The sequence below is a fragment of the Mobula hypostoma genome, chromosome 23, assembly GCF_963921235.1.
Source record: "Mobula hypostoma chromosome 23, sMobHyp1.1, whole genome shotgun sequence".
NCBI classification, from domain to species: domain Eukaryota; kingdom Metazoa; phylum Chordata; class Chondrichthyes; order Myliobatiformes; family Myliobatidae; genus Mobula; species Mobula hypostoma.
This window is the reverse complement of record NC_086119.1, coordinates 44122815-44145623: the sequence shown is the minus strand read 5'-3', so window position 1 is coordinate 44145623 and position 22809 is coordinate 44122815. Positions and strand designations below refer to the sequence as shown.

The following is a 22809-nucleotide window of genomic DNA, read 5'->3' as shown; positions in this document are numbered from 1 at the left end:
CAACATTCAATCATCAGAACATCTGCTGGCCCAGAACCATGGTGAGATTGCCTTGTCCAGTTTGGGAAGTTATAGACTCAGAAATAATCAAATGGTTTGTTGAAGTATTTATATTTAATGTAGAGACAAAGTTTAACTACATTTGCTCCCAACTCCTTCCCATAGCTCTGCTGTGGCATAAACACAGTTATTAATGATTAATGTTTTATCAGAAAAACAAACATTAGGATCAGAAAATACATCTCTAACCTGATTCGACTAGAACAATTAACCAAAAGTAGCGATACAGTGCATCACCTTCTGTAAAGTGGAATTTATTTTTGCCAGTTGCTGTACAGTTGATCATGGCTATTCAATGGGCTAGGCAGTCTGGACTGGATGTTGTGTTAATAGTTTGGATAATTGGACTCTGGCCTGTTGTGATTTGTGGTAAGGACCTTTTCTGATACCCTAAATAATAATGTAATTTTAATTGGTGTAATAGTATAGTTTTGTTTTCCATTTTAAATGTAAGATTTGCAGATATTATACAATATAGATAAAGGAGTGCTAATGTGGTAGGATGTTGATGGTATGCTGTTTGAACTTGGGTTTTTTGTTGATAGTGATCAGAGCTGAGGTATATGTGGACTACCTAGGCTTTTTAGACTGCATTCTGACCCGATACACACTTGACCGTGTGGCTAATCACAGCTCCACCGCCACGTTCAGATTTCCCAAATCGACCCCGGTGGATGGATGAATCACAGGTGGAGATGAGTCAGCCCCCCCAGAGCAAGCAGGGGGCACCTGGGTGAGTGGTGCCACAACACCAACCTCTCGCTCGGTGCCAGTAAAACGAAAGAACCGATTGTTGACTTCAGGAGGGAGAAGGAGGGCAAGCATGAGCCAATCCCTGTTGGTGGAGAGAGTCAGCAGCTGTAAAATCCTGGGGTGTTAGCATATCGGATGACCTGCCTTAGGCCCCACACATGGATATAATCATTGGGAAAGCACGTTAACGTCTTTACTTTCTTAGAAGATTAGGCAGGTCTGGAACGTCACCAAATATATGAACAAACTTCTACAGGTATACTGTTGAAAGTATCCCGACTGGTTGCCTCATTGTCTGGTATAGAAATGTCAATGTGTAATTACACAAGAAACCACAGAGAGTCATGGGCTTAACCCAATATGTCCTAGGCACGTCTCTGCCCACCACTGGTGGTATCTGACTCAAGAAACCAACATCCGTCATCAAAGATCCCCTCCACCTCGACCATGTCATCTTCTTGCAGCTACCATCAGGCCTGAAGTCCTACACGTCAGGTTCAAGAACTGGTGCTTCCCTTCAGCCATTTTGTTCTTGAACCAACCGGCAAAACTTTAACCACTGCATCAGTACAGCAACACTAGGGCCACTTTGTTCTCTGCGATGAAAATGGGCTTCATTTTTTTCTAATAATGTGTTTTTTTTGTAAAGATTGTGTATAATTTACATTCTTTCTTATGAATGCTATTTATATGATGCTGCTGCAAGCAAGTTTTTCATTGCACTTGTGCAAACATATTTCTGTACATTTGGCAATAAACTTGACTGACTTGGACTCTGACATTGGTTGGGTATGGTGTAAGAAGGGCCTCTTTGGCAGTGTGATGGCTTCACTTGATAATGAAATGCAAACTCAGAGCTAAGCCGGTCCTGACTTCCAGGCATAGCAGGGCATGTTGTGAGCTGAAACGAATGACAAGACATCAAGCTGCTGCAAGTAGTTGATCCAGCAAGTCATGGCCTACGACCACAGCCAAAGATAATTCCTACTGAGCTCCAAATCCAATGTCATCCTGAAAAACTTGATTAATCACTGCAAAATTTCTGGGAAGAAAAGCAAAATTAATTTTACAGTCCGAGACCCTTTGACAGACCTAAGAAGAGCTCTTTCACAGTCCTGATGTAAGGTCTTGGACCTGAAACATTCCTTCTGTCTCTCTTTCCACAGATGTGCACGAGTATTTCCAATGTTTTCTGGGGGCTTTTTAATCTCATATTTCCAGCATCTGCAACATTTTGCTTCCCAAGTTCCTCTGACACATAATGTCTCAAATCTTTGTGTTTACATTGCTATACTGTTTACTACTGGGAATTAATTGGCATACTTGGTTTTAAGGATTAATTGCATTTCTAGAGACTGGTTTCCCCTTCCACTTTCTTTCTGAATACATGACTAAGTAAGTAGCATTAAAGGCATCAGTAATGTGTTCACAGGCTGATTTTCCTAATTTCAGATTTTCAGGACTTTCCATAGATTTAGCCTCAGAATTTCTTCTTTATCTCCCTGTTGGGGTTCGGGAAGTTGGAACACTGCTCCGAATCCCATAACTGCAGAATCAGACGAGGGAGAAATACACGCAGGGGTCACTTTATTATATACACCTGTACACCTGCTCGCTTTTGCAATTAGCTAATCAGCCAATCAGGTGGCAGCAACTCCACGCATGAAAGCATTTAGACGTGGTCAAGTTGTTCAGACCAAACATCAGAATGGGAAAGAAATGCGATCCAAGTGACTTTGACCGTGGACTGATCGTTGGTGCCAGACGGGGTGGTTTGAGTATCTCAGAAACTGCTGATCTGGGATTTTCACGCACAACAGTCTCTAAAGCGTCTATAGAGAATGGTGCAGAAAACATCCAGTGAGCAGCAGTACAATAGGTGAAAACTCCTTGTTACTGAGAGTGGTCAGAGAGGAATGGCCGGACTGGTTCAAGTTGTCAGGAAGCCGACCGTATCTCATTTAACCTCACGTTACAACAGTGGTGTGCAGGAGAGCATCTCTGAACACACAACACATTGAACCTTGAAGTGGATGGGCTACAGCAGAAGGCCACACTGGGGTGAAAGGTGTACTTAACAAGGAGGTCACTGAGTGTGTATGGTACCTGCCTGCCCTTCCTGAAAGTCTGACTGCATGCTATCTTGGCTTTTTTACCATCCGTCCTATCCTGAGTCCCTTCACTCCCCAGTCGAATTAGTTTAAACCCTCCCTAACAGCTCTAACAAACCTGCCTGCAAGAATATTGGTCTCCCCTCGGGTTCAGGTGCAACCTGTCACTTTTGAACAGATCATACCTTCCCCAGAAGAGTTCCCAATGATCCAAGAACCTGAAGCCCTATCCCCTGTGTCAGTTTTTCAGCCACATATTTATGTGCAAATCATCCTGTTTCCATCCTCACTGGCGCATGGCAAAGGTTGCAGTCCAGAAATTACTACCCCGGAGGTCCTGATTCTCAGCTTTCTGCTGAGCTCTCTAAATTCTCTCTTCAGGACCTCTTTGCTTTTCCTTCCTATGTCATTGGTACCAACATGAACGAGGACACCTCTCCCCCTCCAAAATGCCGTGGACTCTATCCGAGACAACCATGACCCTGGCACCTGGGAGGCAACATACCATTCAGGTGTCCCGTTCATGTCCACAGAATCTCCTATCTGTTCCTCTGACTATTGAGTCTCCTATCAGTACCACTCCCCTCTTCTCCCTCTTTCCCTTCTTCACCACAGATCCTGGTCTCCATGGCATTCCCCAAGGAGGTCATCCCCCACAACAAGATCCAAAATTGTATACTTATTTTTGAGGGGAATGACCACAGGGGTGCTCTGCGCTAACTGCCTATTCACATTTCCATTTCTCCTGACAGCCACCCAGCATCTTGCCTCCTGCAACTTCGGGGTAACTACTTCCCTGTAACTCTGATCCATTATCTCCTCACTCTCCTGTACAAGCTGAAGGTCATCCAGCTGCTGCTCCAGATCCCTAACACGGTCTTCAAGGAGGTGCAGCTGGATGTAGTTCCCTGGGAGACTCTGGGTCTCCCAGCAAGAAGAACACACAACGGCCATTTACTACACTAGGTACAGTAAAAGAAAAAAAGGGAACCTGAAAGTTTTCTAAATCAATATATAGAGGGACCAACTAGAGGGGATGCAATATTGGATCTCCTGTTAGGTAACGAATTAGGACAAGTGACAGAAGTCTGTGTAGGGGAGCACTTTGGTTCCAGTGATCATAACACCATTAGTTTCAATTTGATCATGGACAAGGATAGGTCTGGTCCTAGGGTTGAGGTTCTGAACTGGAAGAAGGCCAAATTTGAAGAAATGAGAAGGGATCTAAAAAGCGTGGATTGGGACAGGTTGTTCTCTGGCAAAGATGTGATTGGTAGGTGGGAAGCCTTCAAAGGGGAAATTTTGAGAGTGCAGAGTTTGCATGTTCCTGTCAGGATTAAAGGCAAATTGAATAGGAATAAGGAACCTTGGTTCTCAAGGGATATTGCAACTCTGATAAAGAAGAAGAGGGAGTTGTATGAAATGTATAGGAAACAGGGGGTAAATCAGGTGCTTGAGGAGTATAAGAAGTGCAAGAAAATACTTAAGAAAGAAATCAGGAGGGCTAAAAGAAGACATGAGGTTGCCTTGGCAGTCAAAGTGAAGGATAATCCAAAGAATTTTTACCAGTATATTAAGAGCAAAAGGATTGTAAGGGATAAAATTGGTCCTCTTGAAGATCAGAGTGGTCAGCTTTGTGCGGAACCAAAGGAAATGGGGGAGATCTTAAATAGGTTTTTTGCGTCTGTATTTAATAAGGAAGCTGGCATGAAATCTATGGAATTGAGGGAATCAAGTAGTGAGACCATGGAAACTGTACAGATTGAAAAGGAAGAGGTGCTTGCTGTCTTGAGGAAAATTAAAGTGGATAAATCCCCGGGACCTGACAGAGCGTTCCCTCGGACCTTGAAGGAGACTAGTGTTGAAATTGCGGGGGCCCTAGCAGAAATATTTAAAATGTCGCTGTCTACGGGTGAAGTGCCGGAGGATTGGAGAGTGGCTCATGTTGTTCCGTTGTTTAAAAAAGGATCGAAAAGTAATCCGGGAAATTATAGGCCGGTGAATTTAACGTCAGTAGTGGGTAAGTTATTGGAGGGAGTACTAAGAGACAGAATCTACAAGCATTTGGATAGATAGGGGCTTATTAGGGAGAGTCAACATGGCTTTGTGCGTGGTAGGTCATGTTTGACCAACCTGTTGGGAGTTTTTCGAGGAGGTTACCAGGAAAGTGGATGAAGGGAAGGCAGTGGATATTGTCTACATGGACTTCAGTAAGGCCTTTGACAAGGTCCCACATGGGAGGTTAGTTAGGAAAATTCAGTCGCTAGGTATACATGGAGAGGTGGTAAATTGGATTAGACATTGGCTCGATGGAAGAAGCCAGAGAGTGGTGGTAGAGAATTGCTTCTCTGAGTGGAGGCCTGTGACTAGTGGTGTGCCACAGGGATCAGTGCTGGGTCCATTGTTATTTGTCATCTATATCAATGATCTGGATGATAATGTGGTAAATTGGATTGGCAAGTTTGCTGATGATACAAAGATTGGAGGTGTAGTAGACAGTGAGGAAGGTTTTCAGAGCCTGCAGAGGGACTTGGACCAGCTGGAAAAATGGGCTGAAAAATGGCAGATGGAGTTTAATACTGACAAGTGTGAGGTATTGCACGTTGGAAGGACAAACCAACGTAGAACATACAGGGTTAATGGTAAGGCACTGAGGAGTGCAGTGGAACAGAGGGATCTGGGAATACAGATACAAAATTCCCTAAAAGTGTCGTCACAGGTAGATAGGGTTGTAAAGAGAGCTTTTGGTACATTGGCCTTTATTAATCGAAGTATTGAGTATGAGAGCTGGAATGTTATGATGAGGTTGTATAAGGCATTGATGAGGCCGAATCTGGAGTATTGTGTTCAGTTTTGGTCACCAAATTACAGGAAGGATATAAATAAGGTTGAAAGAGTGCAGAGAAGGTTTACAAGGATGTTGCCGGGACTTGAGAAACTCAGTTACAGAGAAAGGTTGAAAAGGTTAGGACTTTATTCCCTGAAGCGTAGAAGAATGAGGGGAGATTTGATAGAGGTATATAAAATTATGATGGGTATAGATAGAGTGAATGCAAGCAGGCTTTTTCCACTGAGGCAAGGGGAGAAAAAAACCAGAGGATATGGGTTAAGGGTGAGGGGGGAAAAGTTTAAAGGGAACATTAGTGGGGGCTTCTTCACACAGAGAGTGGTGGGAGTATGGAATGAGCTGCCAGACGAGGTGGTAAATGCGGGGTTTTTTTTAACATTTAAGAATAAATTGGACAGATACACGGAAGGGAGGTGTTTGGAGGGATATGGTCCGTGTGCAGGTCAGTGGGACTAGGCAGAAAATGGTTCGGCACAGCCAAGAAGGCCCAAAGGGCCTGCTCTCACCACTGGCCTACTCCCAACAATGGCCGCCCCGCTTTGTCCCTTCTGTACTTTTATTTAATTTGCTGTGCTCTGCTCCCGCTGCTGATTGGGCTGCCAGAATGAGCTTGAATGGTTGCAAAACTCTCCTTTTAAACAAGTGTCACCAACGTACGTGAAACCTCCTCGCTGTGGCCTGCTCCCACCGTTGACTGGGCCACCGGAATGAGCCTTGAAGATAAAGAGTCCCTAAAATGAGAACACTGGTTGTGGGAAACATCTCAATGATAGGGAAAGTGAGTGTAGTTATCCGCTTTTATTCAACAGGCTGCTGGTTGAGGGGTAGTAACTTTTCTTGGACCTGATGGTGCAAGTCTTGAGTCTCTTGTACCTTCTACCTGATGGCAGCAGCAATAGAGGAAGAAGAATTCAGACTGGACAATCTGACTGGGGAGAAGGGAAAAAACGTTTCAAACCTAGAACTGTTTGGATAACTAAAGATATGAAATTTGAAATGAAACAGCAAAAAGAGCTTGATTATTATGAAAAACAGGAGAAAATCTGCAGATACTAGAAATCCGAGCAACGCACACAAAATGCTGGGGGAACTCAGCAGGCCAGCTAGCATCTTTTGTAAAAGTACAGAAAACGTTTTGGGCCAAGACCCTTCAGCAGGACCTGAAACATTGACTGTACTCTTTTCCATAGAAGCTGTCTGGCCTGCTGAGTTCCTCTAGCATTTTGTGTGTGTTGCTTGGATTTCCGGCATCTGCAGATTTTCTCTCGTTTGTAGTTGGACAACATAGAACATAGAATAGTACAGTACATTACTGGCCCTTCGGCACACAATGTTGTGCCGACCCTCAAACCCTGCTGCCCATATAAGCCCCCACCTTAAATTCCTCCATATACCTGTCTAGTAGTCTCTTAAACTTCACTAGTGTATCTGCCTCCACCACTGACTCAGGCAGTGCATTCCACGCACCAACCACTCTCTGAGTAAAAAACCTTTCTCTAATATCCCCCTTTAACTTCCCACCCCTTACTTTAAAGCCATGTCCTCTTGTATTGAGCAGTGGTGCCCTGGGGAAAAGGCGCTGGCTATCCACTCTATCTATTCCTCTCATTATCTTGTACACCTCTATCATGTCTCCTCTCATCCTCCTTCTCTCCAAAGAGTAAAGCCCTAGCTCCCTTAATCTCTGATCATAATGTATACTCTCTAAACCAGGCAGCATCCTGGTAAATCTCCTCTGTACCCTTTCCAATGCTTCCACATCCTTCCTATAGTGAGGTGACCAGAACTGGACACAATACTCCAATCTCGGCGGCTCCAACACCTCAGGACATATTCAAAACCCGGACTCCAGCAACGACCATGGAGACATTCAAAGCGATCGCGCAACCACCAACTGCGTCTCCAGCCTTGAACTCCAGGCCGGGTCTTTATGTGCTGCTGTTGTGACTCCCGTCTCCCCTTCCCCCACCACCACTCCGCAGCCCCGTCTTCCTCAGATCCCACCGTCAACTCCTGGGCCCTCAGAAGCTCCATCTTTCTCTCACCCCAACCCTCCCCTCTCCATTGACACCCCCAGCCTCCCCCCTCCCCCCTCTGATCCCAGCTCTCATCCGTGCCGGGTCTTTACCATCCCCTCCGACCTTCAACTGTCGGAGGCAGAGCGCTCTGTTCTCAGTAAGGGCCTCACCTTTGTCCCCCTTCGCCCACACCTCAGCGAGTTCCGTGTTCGCCACGATGCGGAACTTTTCTTCCGCCGTCTCCGTCTCCGAGCCTACTTCTTCGGCAAGGACTCTTCCACCCCCACCGATGACCCCTTCTCCCGTCTTCAACCCTCCTCTTCTTCATGGACACCCCGCTCTGGTCTTCTGCCTGCTCTGGATCTCTTTATCGCTAACTGCCGACGGGACATCAACTGTCTCGATTTCACCGCACCTTGTCCCCATTCCAACCTCACTCCTTCGGAACGCTCTGCTCTCCACTCCCTCCGCACTAATCCTAACCTTATTATTAAACCCGCTGATAAAGGGGGTGCTGTTGTAGTCTGGCGTACTGACCTCTACCTTGCCGAGGCACAGCGACAACTCGCGGATACCTCCTCTTATTTACCCCTCGATCGTGACCCCACTAAGGAGCACCAGGCCATTGTCTCCCACACTATCAACGACTTTATCCGCTCAGGGGATCTCCCATCCACTGCTACCAACCTTATAGTTCCCACACCCCGCACTTCCCGTTTCTACCTCCTACCCAAGATCCACAAACCTGCCTGTCCTGGCCGACCTATTGTCTCAGCTTGCTCCTGCCCCACCGAACTCGTTTCTGCATACCTCGACACTGTTTTATCACCCCTTGTTCAATCCCTTCCGACCTATGTTCGTGACACTTCTCACGCTCTTAAACTTTTCGATGATTTTAAGTTCCCTGGCCCCCACCGCTTTATTTTCACCTTGGATGTCCAGTCCCTATATACTTCCATCCCCCATCAGGAAGGTCTCAAAGCTCTACGCTTCTTTTTGGATTCCAGACCTAATCAGTTCCCCTCTACCACCACTCTGCTCCGTCTAGCAGAATTAGTCCTTACTCTTAATAATTTCTCCTTTTGCTCCTCCCATTTCCTCCAAACTAAAGGTGTAGCTATGGGCACCCGTATGGGTCCTAGCTATGCCTGCCTTTTTGTTGGGTTTGTGGAACAATCTATGTTCCGTGCCTATTCTGGTATCTGTCCCCCACTTTTCCTTCGCTACATCGACGACTGCATTGGCGCTGCTTCCTGCACGCATGCAGAACTCGTTGACTTTATTAACTTTGCCTCCAACTTTCACCCTGCCCTCAAGTTTACCTGGTCCATTTCCGACACCTCCCTCCCCTTTCTAGATCTTTCTGTCTCTGTCTCTGGAGACAGCTTATCCACTGATGTCTACTATAAGCCTACTGACTCTCACAGCTATCTGGACTATTCCTCTTCTCACCCTGTCTCTTGCAAAAACGCCATCCCCTTCTCGCAATTCCTCCGTCTCCGCCGCATCTGCTCTCAGGATGAGGCTTTTCATTCTAGGACGAGGGAGATGTCTTCCTTTTTTAAAGAAAGGGGCTTCCCTTCCTCCACTATCAACTCTGCTCTTAAACGCATCTCCCCCATTTCACGTACATCTGCTCTCACTCCATCCTCCCACCACCCCACTAGGAATAGGGTTCCCCTGGTCCTCACCTACCACCCCACCAGCCTCCGGGTCCAACATATTATTCTCCGTAACTTCCGCCACCTCCAACGGGATCCCACCACTAAGCATATCTTTCCCTCCCCCCCTCTCTCTGCATTCCGCAGGGATCGCTCCCTACACAACTCCCTTGTCCATTCGTCCCCCCCATCCCTCCCCACTGATCTCCCTCCTGGCACTTATCCGTGTAAGCGGAACAAGTGCTACACATGCCCTTACACTTCCTCCCTTACCACCATTCAGGGCCCCAAACAGTCCTTCCAGGTGAGGCATCACTTCACCTGTGAGTCGACTGGGGTGATATACTGCGTCCGGTGCTCCCGATGTGGCCTTTTATATATTGGTGAGACCCGACGCAGACTGGGAGACCGCTTTGCTGAACATCTACGCTCTGTCCGCCAGAGAAAGCAGGATCTCCCAGTGGCCACACATTTTAATTCCACATCCCATTCCCATTCTGACATGTCTATCCACGGCCTCCTCTACTGTAAAGATGAAGCCACACTCAGGTTGGAGGAACAACACCTTATATTCCGTATGGGTAGCCTCCAACCTGATGGCATGAACATTGACTTCTCTAACTTCCGCTAGGCCCTACCTCCCCCTCGTACCCCATCTGTTACTCTTTTTTATGCACACATTCTTTCTCTCACTCTCCTTTTTCTCCCTCTGTCCCTCTGAATATACCTCTTGCCCATCCTCTGGGTCACCCCCCCCCCCGTCTTTCTTCCCGGACCTCCTGTCCCATGATCCTCTCGTATCCCCTTCTGCCTATCACCTGTCCAGCTCTCGGCTCCATCCCTCCCCCTCCTGTCTTCTCCTATCATTTTGCATCTCCCCCTCCCCCTCCAGCTTTCAAATCCCTTACTCACTCTTCCTTCAGTTAGTCCTGACGAAGGGTCTCGGCCTGAAACGTCGACTGCGCCTCTTCCTATAGATGCTGCCTGGCCTGCTGCGTTCACCAGCAACTTTGATGTATGTTGCTTGAATTTCCAGCATCTGCAGAATTCCTGTTGTTTACAATACTCCAAGTGTGGCCTAACCAGACTTTTATAGAGCTGCATCATTACATCGCGACTCTTAAACTCTATCCCTCGACTTATGAAAGCTAACACCCCATAAGCTTTCTTAACTACCCTATCTACCTGTAAGGCAACTTCCAGGGATCTGTGGACATGTACCCCCAGATCCCTCCGCTCCTCCACATTACCAAGTATCCTGCCATTTACTTTGTACTCTGCCTTGGAGTTTGTCCTTCCAAAGTGTACCACCTCACACTTCTCTGGGTTGAACTTCATCTGCCACTTCTCAGCCCACTTCTGCATCCTATCAATGTCTCTCTGCAATCTTTGACAATCCTCTACACTATCTACAACACCACCAACCTTTGTGTTGTCTGCAAACTTGCCAACCCACCCTTCTACCCCCACATCCAGGTCGTTAATAAAAATCAGAAAAAGTAGAGGTCCCAGAACAGATCCTTGTGGGACACCACAAGTCACAATCCTCCAATCTGAATGTACTCCCTCCACCATGACCCTCTGCCTTCTGCAGGCAAGCCAATTCTGAATCCACCTGGTCAAACTTCCCTGGATCCCATGCCTTCTGACTTTCTGAATAAGTCTACCATGTGGAATCTTGTCAAATGCTTTGCTAAAATCCATATAGATCACATCCACTGCACTACCCTCATCTATATGCCTGGTCACCTCCTCAAAGAACTCTATCATGCTTGTTAGACACGAGCTGCCCTTCACAAAGCCATGCTGACTGTCCCTGATCAAACCATGATTCTCTAAATGCCCATAGATCCTATCTCTAAGAATCTTTTCCAACAGCTTTCCCACCACAGACATAAGGCTCACTGGTCTATAATTACCCGGACTATCCCTACTACCTTTTTTTGAACAACGGGATAACATTCGCCTCCCTCCAATCCTCCGGTACCATTCCCGTAGACAAAGAGGACATAAAGATCCTAGCCAGAGGCTCAGCAATCTCTTCCCTCACCTCATGGAACAGCCTGGGGAATATTCCGTCAGGCCCTGAGGACTTATCCATCCTAATGTATTTTAGCAACTCCAACACCTCCTCTCCTTTAATATCAACATGCTCCAGAACATCAACCTCACTCATATTGTCCTCACCATCATCAAGTTCCCTCTCATTGGTGAATACCAAAGAGAAGTATTCATTGAGGACCTCACTCACTTCCACAGCCTCCAGGCACATCTTCCCACCCTTATCTCTAATTGGTCCTACCTTTACTCCTGTCATCCTTTTGTTCTTCACATAATTGAAGAATGCCTTGGGGTTTTCCTTTACCCTACTCACCAAAGCCTTCTCATGCCCCCTTCTTGCTCTTCTCAGCCCCTTCTTAAGGTCCTTTCTTGCTTCCCTATATTCCTCAATAGACCCATCTGATCCTTGCTTCCTAAACCTCATGTATGCTGCCTTCTTCCACCTGACTAGATTTTCCACCTCACTTGTCACCCATGGTTCCTTCACCTTACCTTTCTTTATCTTCCTCACCGGGACAAATTTACCCCTAACATCCTGCAAGAGATCCCTAAACATCGACCACATGTCCATAGTACATTTCCCTGCAAAAACATCATCCCAATTCACACCCTCAAGTTCTAGCCTTATAGCCTCATAATTTGCCCTTCCCCAATTAAAAATTTTCCTGTCCTCTCTGATTCTATCCTTTTCCATGATAATGCTAAAGGCCAGGGAACAATGGTCACTGTCCCCCAGATGCTCACCCACTGAGAGATCTGTGACCTGACCCGGTTCATTACCTAGTACCAGATCTAGTATGGCATTCCCCCTAGTCGGCCTGTCCACATACTGTGACAGGAATCCGTCCTGGACACACTTAACAAATTCTGCTCCATCTAAACCCTTGGAACTAATCAGATGCCAATCAATATTAGGGAAGTTAAAGTCACCCATGATAACAACCCTGTTATTTTTGCACCTTTCCAAAATCTGCCTCCCAATCTGCTCCTCTGTATCTCTGCTGCTACCAGGGCCTATAGAATACCCCCAATAGAGTAACTGCTCCCTTCCCATTCCTGACTTCCACCCATACTGACTCAAATGAGGATCCTGCTACATTACCCACCCTTTCTGTAGCTGTAATAGTATCCCTGACCAGTAATGCCACCCCTCCTCCCCTTTCCCCCGCTCTATCCCTTTTAAAGCACTGAAATCCAGGAATATTGAGAATCCATTCCTGCCCTGGTGCCAGCCAAGTCTCTGTAATGGCCAATACATCATAATTCCATGTATGTATCCAGGCTCTCAGTTCATCACCTTTGTTCCTGATGCTTCTTGCATTGAGGTACACACACTTCAGCCCTTCTACCTTACTGTCTTTACACCGTTTATTCTGCTTCTCTTTCCTCAAAGCCTTTCTATATGTTAGATCTGGCTTTACTCCATGCACTTCTTTCACTGCTCTATTGCTCTGGATCCCATCCCCCTCGCAAATTAGTTTAAACCCTCCAGGGGTTTCTTCCAGGCGTACCTACCCTAAAGAAGCTTAAATCTTCCCTTCACCAGGAGTTCAGTGAAATCCTCTCTCACTGCTCCCCCTCTGTGATCTTTAATTATTATGGTATCTAGGTAAGGACAAAGTGCAAAGACAAACTGATTGGGGTTGATTCGGGAACAAAACAAGAAAACTTCTTGTGGAGGCAAAATACAAGAACAGTATGTGAGTTTACTTACAACGGGACGTATGAAGAAGATGCAGCCAGGATCAAAGGAAGGAAGAGATTGTTGTTAGAATCAGATTGGAGAAAGGAGAAGCTAGCAAATTAAAGCAGAAGAGTCACCTGGGACAGATTCAGGAAGGCAGAAGCTGTGATTACAATATTCCAGTCTCTGGAATAGGCACATGCCAGTAATTTGGAAAATTGTAGGCTTATTGAGACTATGAGGGTTTGTGCAGGACACAGCAGTGAGGATTCAACCACAATGAGTAAAACAGCTTTTGTCCACCTGCTTCATCAGCCTCGGCAGTCCTACTTCACCAAGTTCAAGAATGGCAGCTTCCTTCAACCATTTGGTTCTAGAACCAACTATAGCTTGATCTAGCAACACGGTGATCACTTTGCATTACATTGGACTTTTTAAAAATCCTGATTGTGTTCTTTCATGTAAATAATCTATATAAATATGTTTAATTGATATTTTTCTTGTGAATGCTCTTATCTGATGCTATGTTCCTGTGATGTCTTTCATTGCACTGTGCAGACATGTACCTGTGTATATGACAATAAACTCGACTTTGACTTCAGAGACAGATGTATTTGCTTTACGCCTATGACTGTACGGCTAACTATACCCTATGATTGTATGGGTAAGTGCAGCTCCCACACCATATTCAAGTTTGCTGATGGCACCACTGCGTGGAGCATATCAACGGTGGTGATGAATTACCATACATTTATTTATTGTTTATTAAGATACCGTGAAGAACTGGCTCTTCGGGCCCTTTGAGCCACTCCACCCAGCAATCCCCGAATTTAATTGTAGCCTAATCACAGAATCTACCACTACGTCTTTCAACTGTGGAAAGAAACCCACACAGACACGGGGAGAACGTACACGCTCCTTACAGGCAGCAGTGAATTGAACCCGGGTCGCCTGCACTGTAGAGCGTTGTGCCAACCACTACGCTACCGTGCCACAGGAGGGAGATTGAAAATCTGGCTGAGTGCTGTCACAATAACAACCTCTCACTCAATGTCAGCAAGACCAAAGAACTGATTGTAGACTTAAAGAAAAGGAAACCAGAGGTCCATGAGCCAGTCCTCAACAGATGATCAGAGGAGAAGAGAGTCAGTAACTTTAAACTCCTGGGTTTTACTATTTCAGAGGACCTGTTCTGGACCCAGCATGTACTGTAAATGCAATTGCGAAGAAAGCACAGTAGAGCCTCTGCTTCCTTAGGAATCTGCGGAAATTCAGCTTGACATCAAAAACCTTCACAAACTTCTACAGATGTGTAGTGGAGAGTGGATTGACTGGCTGCATCACAGCCTGGTATGGAAACACCAATGCCTTTGAAAGAAAATCCTACAAGAGGTAGCGGCTTCAGCCCAGTACATCACAGGTAAAGTTCTCCCAACCACTGAGCACATCTACATGGAACACTGTCATAGGAAAGTAGCAGAGATCCTCACCACCCAGCCTATGCTCATTTTTTCACGGCTGCCATCAGGTAGAAGGTACAGGAGCCTATGACTGGCACCACCAGCTTCAAGAACAATTACTACCCCTCAACCATCAGGCTCTTGAACAAGAAGGGTATTCACTTGCCCATCCATTGAGATGATCCCACAACCAATTATCTCACTTCAAGAACCCTTTATCTTGTTATTTCATGTTTTCACCATTTATTGCTATCTGCTTATATTTTTATTTGCACAGTTTGCTGTCTTCTGCATTCTTATTAATCTTTAATTGATCCTGTTATAGCTACTATCCTATTTTTCAGCCCATTTTTCCATTTGGTTCGGATCCCGCTGCAAGCTTTGATAACCTTCCTCACTGTCTATTACGTTCCCGGTCTTCGTGTCATCCATAAATTTGCTGATCCAGTTAACTACACATTATTATCCAGATCGTTGATATAGATGGACAGACAACAACTGACCCAGCACCAATTAGAGATGGCTCATAATCAGAGCATGAAGTTAAATGAAAATTGGTCGATTTCTCTCACATATCTTGGGACACCCAGTAAGAAAACTGCATGACTCTTGGGGAATTACACTGTGACCTTTGCAAGGTGGGGAACATTGCTGGGAGAAATGTGCTGATACTTTAGACTGGGAAATGTGTTGATTTAAGGAACAAGTATACATTGCAGAAATGAATTTATGTAGAATAAGTGTGTATTAAAGAGGATAAATATTTTCATCTCTAATGCGGTTATGCTTAACATTATAGAAGGAGACATCTGTGATAATACAGAAGTAATTGAAAAAGGATGGATTAAATGGCCAGAGAATCGAATTGAAGGAAGTGTAATGATGTATTTCTGTCCGGATGGATTCCGACCCTTTCCTGTCAGCTTGAGGTACTGTGGCAGGAGTGGTAGATGGAGTCGTCTGAGGAATGCTTACGGTGAAAAAGCAGAAAGGGCTTCATGCGCAGGTTTGCCTTTGTCTAATACGTTAATCCTCTTTAAGGGGGCTAAAATATGATGGAAGCTGCTTTTGACTGAGTTCGAGGTCAGCAATGCATTCAGGCATATAAACTGTTCTGCATTGGCGGCACAATACCATATCACGTTAGTGTTAAAAGCTGGTCTCAAGGCAAAGAGACGGCATAATAACTCAGTGAGAATTTCTCCAGTGAACTTGGTAATTCACTCCTATCCTTGAAAACAACCTGCTATGGATGTCAGCTGCTCCAGATCACTGCCCCAGGTCCTTGCCCACAAAATCCAAGCATTTCATTTCTATGGGAGCTTGTATTTATATCTACAGATTATCAGGGCTTAGTTTGACAAAGGTCTATTTTTCTACTGCTGCAGAAACATTCGCTCTACTTCTCTTTCCACTGTTACCGTCTGACCTGCTGATTACTCCCAGGAGATTTTCTGTTCCAATTTCTATTGCTTCATTCGTGGATGCGTCTATCAGCAACCCAACATAGCTTGGAGAGCCTTGGTATATGAAACCATAATACCATTTTTAATATACATGCATTAAATGTATCAGTTAATAGTGTAAAAGGGGGATCAATTTACAATTCTAAACTATCATTGGCTAGTCACTGATCTTCTATCCAGATTGTAATGGCTTTGTAATGAGAAAGATCCGTGTGGTTAACTCATTTTTCTTCACATTATCAACTTGAGCAGCGTATGCTCTGTTGGAAAGCTAGAATAGATTTGTCCCAGGGTTGAGAACAGAAGATGTAAAAAAAAATAGGACGACAACACTCATTGCAAATGTGAAGGTGGTTGGAGATCTCACACCAACCCTTGCAGAACACCACTGGTCACTGGCAGCCAATCAGAAAATGTCCTACTTTATTCCCACACTTTGCCTCTTGGCCGTCAGCCAATCTTCCATCCATGCTGGTATCCTCTCTGTCATACCATGGGCTCTTTTAGACTCATGTGTGACGTAAAAATCCAAGTACACAACACCCACTGATTCTCCTTTGTCTGTTCTGCTTGTCATTTCCTCAAAGAGTCCAAATAGATTTGTCAGGCAAGATTTTCCCTTAAGGAAACTATGCTGACTTTGGCCCATTTTATCATGTGCCTCCAAGTACCCTGAAACCTCATCCTTTGCAACTGACTCCAGCGTCTTCCCAGCCACGAGGACAAGATAACTGGCTTATAATTCCCTTTCTTCAGCCTTCCTCCCTTCTCAAAGAGTGCAGTGACATTTGCAATTTTTTAATCCATCCGAACCATTCCAGTAACTAGTGACTCTTGAAAGCCCACTGCTACTGCCTCCACAATCTCTTCAACTCCTTCTTGCAGAACCCTGGAGTGTAGTCCATCTGGTCCAGATGATTTGTCTACCTTCAGATCTTTCAGCTTTCCAAGCTCCTTCTCCTTAGTAGTAGCAACTACATTCACTTCTGCCCCGTGACACTTTCGAATTTCTGGTATATTGTTAGTCAGTTCCACAGTGGAGACTGACACAGAATACTTATTCAGTTCATCCACTATTTCTTTATTCTCCTTTACTATCTCCCTAGCATTGTTTTCCAGCAGTCCAATATTGACTCTCACCTCACAGGCAGGAGAAAACCTGCAGATGCTGGAAATCCGAGCAACACACACAAAATGCTGGAGAAAAATCAGCAGGCCAGGCAGCATCTATGGAAAAAAAGCACAGATGACGTTTCAGGCCAAAACCCTTCGGCAGGGCTGGAGAAGAAAAGCTGAGGAGCAGATTTGAAAGGTGGGGGGAGAGGAGAGAGAAACTCTTTACATACCTGATAAACTTTTAGTATATTCTTTTATATTATCGGCTGGCTTGCCTTCATATTCCATCTTTTCTCTCCTTCTGGCTTTTTGTTGCTTTCTGTTGTTTCTTAAAAGCTTCCCAATCTTCTGGCTTCACACTAATTTTTGCTCTATTATATGCCCTCTCTTTTGCTTTTAGGCTGTCTTGAACTTTGTTGTCAGTCATGATTTTGTCATCTTCCCTTTAGATTACTCCTTCTTTGGGATGATTCTATCCTGCAGCTTCCAAATGGTTCCCAGAAACTCGTGTTGTTCTGGCATCATCACTGCTGGCGTCCTCTTCCAATGAACTTTGGCCAGCTCCTCTCTCATGCCTCTGTAATTCCCTTTACTCCACTCTAATTTGATACATCTGATCTTATCTTCTCCCTCTCAAACTGCAGGGCGAATTCTATCATATTATGATCACTGCCTCCTAAGAGTTCCTTTACAGTTTGGCAAAAGAATAAATCAAGGAAGGTAGTGCACCCGTGGCTGACAAGAGAAATTAGGGATAGTATCAATTCCAAAGAAGTAGCATACAAATTAGCCAGAGAAAGTGGCTCACCTGAGGACTGGGAGAAATTCAGAGTTCAGCAGAGGAGGACAAAGGGCTTAATTAGGAAGGGGAAAAAAGATTATGAGAGAAAACTGGCAGAGAACATAAAAACGGACTGTAAAAGCTTTTATAGATATGTAAAAAGGAAAAGACTGATAAAGACAAATGTAGGTCCCCTGCAAACAGAAACAGGTGAATTGATTATGGGGAGCAAGGACATGGCAGACCAATTGAATAATTACTTTGGTTCTGTCTTCACTAAGGAGGACATAAATAATCTTCCAGAAATAGTAAGGGACAGAGGGTCCAGTGAGATGGAGGAACTGAGCGAAATACATGTTAGTCGGGAAGTGGTGTTAGGTAAATTGAAGGGATTGAAGGCAGATAAATCCCCAGGGCCAGATGGTCTGCATCCCAGAGTGCTTAAGGAAGTGGCCCAAGAAATAGTGGATGCATTAGTGATAATTTTTCAAAACTCGTTAGATTCTGGACTAGTTCCTGAGGATTGGAGGGTGGCTAATGTAACCCCACTTTTTAAAAAAGGAGGGAGAGAGAAACCGGGGAATTATAGGCCGGTTAGCCTAACGTCGGTGGTGGGGAAACTGCTGGAGTCAGTTATCAAGGATGTGATAACAGCACATTTGGAAAGCGGTGAAATGATCGGACAAAGTCAGCATGGATTTGTGAAAGGAAAATCATGTCTGACGAATCTCATAGAATTTTTTGAGGATGTAACTAGTAGAGTGGATAGGGGAGAACCAGTGGATGTGGTATATTTGGATTTTCAAAAGGCTTTTGACAAGGTCCCACATAGGAGATTAGTGTGCAAACTTAAAGCACACGGTATTGGGGGTAAGGTATTGGTGTGGGTGGAGAATTGGTTAGCAGACAGGAAGCAAAGAGTGGGAATAAACGGGACCTTTTCAGAATGGCAGGCGGTGACTAGTGGGGTACCGCAAGGCTCAGTGCTGGGACCCCAGTTGTTTACAATATATATTAATGACTTGGATGAGGGAATTAAATGCAGCATCTCCAAGTTTGCGGATGACACAAAGCTGGGTGGCAGTGTTAGCAGTGAGGAGGATGCTAAGAGGATGCAGGGTGACTTGGATAGGTTGGGTGAGTGGGCAGACTCATGGCAGATGCAATTTAATGTGGATAAATGTGAAGTTATCCACTTTGGTGGCAAAAATAGGAAAACAGATTATTATCTGAATGGTGGCCGATTAGGAAAAGGGGAGGTGCAACGAGACCTGGGTGTCATTATACACCAGTCATTGAAAGTGGGCATGCAGGTACAGCAGGCGGTGAAAAAGGCGAATGGTATGCTGGCATTTATAGCGAGAGGATTCGAGTACAGGAGCAGGGAGGTACTACTGCAGTTGTACAAGGCCTTGGTGAGACCACACCTGGAGTATTGTGTGCAGTTTTGGTCCCCTAATCTGAGGAAAGACATCTTTGCCATAGAGGGAGTACAAAGAAGGTTCACCAGATTGATTCCTGGGATGGCAGGTCTTTCATATGAAGAAAGACTGGATGAACTGGGCTTGTACTCGTTGGAATTTAGAAGATTGAGGGGGGATCTGATTGAAACGTATAAGATCCTAAAGGGATTGGACAGGCTAGATGCGGGAAGATTGTTCCCAATGTTGGGGAGGTCTAGAACGAGGGGTCACAGTTTGAGGATAGAGGGGAAGCCTTTTAGGACCGAGGTTAGGAAAAACTTCTTCACACAGAGAGTGGTGAATCTGTGGAATTCTCTGCCACAGCAAACTGTTGAGGCCAGTTCATTAGCTATGTTTAAAAGGAAGTTAGATATGGTTAGATATGGAAGTTAGATAAGTTAGAAGTGGGGCTACAGGGGTCAGGGGGTATGGAGGGAAGGCTGGGTTCTGAGTTGGATGATCAGCCATGATCATAATAAATGGCGGTGCAGGCTCGAAGGGCCGAATGGCCTACTCCTGCACCTATTTTCTATGTTTCTATGTTTCTATGTTTACCTTAAGCTCCCTAATCAAATCTGGTTCATTACACAACAGCCAATCCAGAATTACCATTCCCCTAGAGGTCTTAACCACAAGCTGCTCTAAAAAAGCCATCTTCTAGACATTCTACATATTCCGTCTCTTGGGATCTAGCATCAACCTGATTTTCCCAATCTACCTGCACGACTATCATAACATTTACCATTTTACATACCTTTTCTATCATCTGTTGTAATTTGTACCCCACATCCTGGCTACTGTCCTGAGGCCTGTATAAAACTCCTATCAGGGTGTTATTACTCTTAGAGATTCTTAACTCTACCCACAGGAATTCTACACCTTCCAATCCTATGTCACCTCTTTCTAAGAATTTGATTTAATTTTTTACAACCAGAACCACCCCACTCGCTCTGCCTATCTGCTTCAAACTCAAACTGGAGAATACAATACTTAACATGTTTCTTTGACAGTCGGACATAATAATTCATATGCTTCCTTCAAAACAGGAGCTTTACATTGAAGCATTTTTATGATATGCGCAGCATCCTGCCTGATCCCATGGCTAAAACATAAAATCCTGGTGTTTTTATTCCACAGCTGATGAATAATTGCTATGTTTTAATATTTGTCATCTTTCTGTCCTCTGCTTCAAACAATATTTAATCTGAGATGGTTGCCCAGACTTTGCCATTTTATTCCCTTTAGTAACATAAGTAAACTCTGTCTGGCCATTGGTTTAAAAATATTGGGGCTTCCTGATACTTTGCAATCTTTGCGTGTTAGGAATATATTTATAAGCCTTTACATTTTATTGTAGATTCTTAGTGATCACAATTTCATTTTCTGGCCTTACTCGTGACAGAAACATTCCTGTTCCTTTTTGATAGTGTAGCAGTTAGCGAGACACTATTACAGCTTGGGACGTCACAGTTCAGAGTTCCCTTCCGGCATCCTCTGTAAAGAAGTTTGTACGCTCCTCCCGTGTGGGTGTGGGTTTCCTCCTGGTGCTAGTTTCCTCCCACAGTCTAAGGATGTACCAGTAGGTAAGTTAATTGGGCATTGTAAATTGTCATGTGATTAGGCTAGGGTTAAATAGGGTTGTGGGGTGGTGTGACTCACTGGGCTGGAAGATCTTGTTCCGTGCTGTATCTCTAAATAAAATAAATGAATAAATAAACACTCATCTCTTCCCAGTTCTATCTTTATTCTGGGCTGTCTGCTTTTGTTAGTCACCTCTGATCCATCTATTCATTTTTACTAGTTTATTATGTGTAACAGGCCCTTCCGTCCCTTCGAGCTGCGCTGCCCAGCGATCTCCAATTTAACCCCAGCTCAATCGCGGGACAATTTACAATGACCAATTAACCTACCGACCAGCACGTCTTTGGATGCTGGGAGGAAATCAGAGCACCCGGAGGAGACCCACCCCGTCACGGGGAGAATGTACAAACTCCTTACAGGCAGTGGGGGGAATTGAACCCATGTCACTGATACTGTAAAGCGTTGTGCTAACCACTACACCACCCTGCCGTTATCCTTCACATACCATCCCTTGTTCTCCTCTCTGAGTAGTTGGATTAATTTTCTTTCCTTTTGAGAAAGTGTTATAAAATATAGCTTTCTGCTTTCCTGACTGACTCTCTTTGAATCCACATTTCCTAAAATTAGCATTAGTCTTTCTTTTACCACAACCCTCTCCAAAGTAACCCCTGACTTCAAACATCAAGATTATTGTTCTTATTTCAAAGTGCTCACTATAATCACAGACTCCATCCCTGAGAGAATTCTTTAACAATGTAGATCTGCAACAGTCTGGTGTTTTACCTACAACACAGTTTTGTTGTTTTAATCCAATGTCAAATCTAACAATTTATGCGTGGTTATTTGTAGAACTGGGTGGCAGGGTCGAGATACGTCTCTACCAAAGGAGGTGTAAGGCACTCCTTCCCTCTGCTAGTCTGCAGGTCACCCTTGGGCAAGGTGTAGCACCTGCTTAGTACGCCGATCAGAGTAATGTGAAGCCATGAGAGCAGGTGGTGGATGGTCGTATGAGCAGCTGGTGCATAACACAAGTCCTGGTTATGTGACCACTGATGCCAGGCAGACAATCTCTAAAGAGTATTGATAATAGTTTGGGGGAGGGAGGGGGGTGTCACCTGTCTTGTAAAGACACTGCCCAGAATAAGGCAAAGGCAAACCACTTCAGTTGAAAAATTTGCCAAGGACAATCACAGTCATGGAAAGACCATGATCGTCCATGTCATATGACATGGCACATAATGAACAAGTGATTTGTAGAATATCCCAGCTCAAAACTTTGCTTTTTTTTAAATGCCTTTGAAACTTTCAAGGCTCTCATTGCAAATGATTGCTCTCTAACCTAGTACAGTGTGTGGTGCTAACAGAATCTAGTCTTTCCAGATAGTCAGGTCTGGATATTCGGAGGCCGTACCCTCCAAATATCCGGACCTACATCTCGGTTTTTTTGCACTACCTTACTTTCCATTTTTATATTTCTTATTTATGGTTTATAATTTAGATTTTTAATATTTACTATCGATTTGTAATCCAGGGAGCGGGAAGCGCAGAATCAAATATCGATGATTGTACGTTCTAGTATCAATTGTTTAGTGACAATAAAGTATAAAGTATAAAGTATAAAGCATTGCTATCCTCGGTAAGTTAAGTTGTAATCTATGCCCTAATTATGAAAGTCCCCCTGCAAGTAATTCCAATAATGCTTTTGTTATATACAGTATGGTCCTTCCTTTGAACCACAGCTCACGA

At 44.6% G+C, this 22809-nt stretch overlaps 1 protein-coding gene across 1 annotated transcript in view; it reads left to right on the top strand.

Annotated features, from left to right (window-relative positions):
- The first annotated feature begins 250 nt into the window (after positions 1-250).
- The window catches only part of LOC134336812 (complement factor B-like), an 89933-nt gene continuing 67374 nt past the window's right edge, over positions 251-22809 (top strand). The window contains exons 1-2 of the mRNA XM_063031301.1: positions 251-429; positions 15456-15662. Of these exons, the coding sequence (XP_062887371.1) occupies positions 345-429; positions 15456-15662 (292 nt within the window). The 5' untranslated portion in view covers positions 251-344. The remainder of the gene's footprint in view (positions 430-15455; positions 15663-22809) is intronic.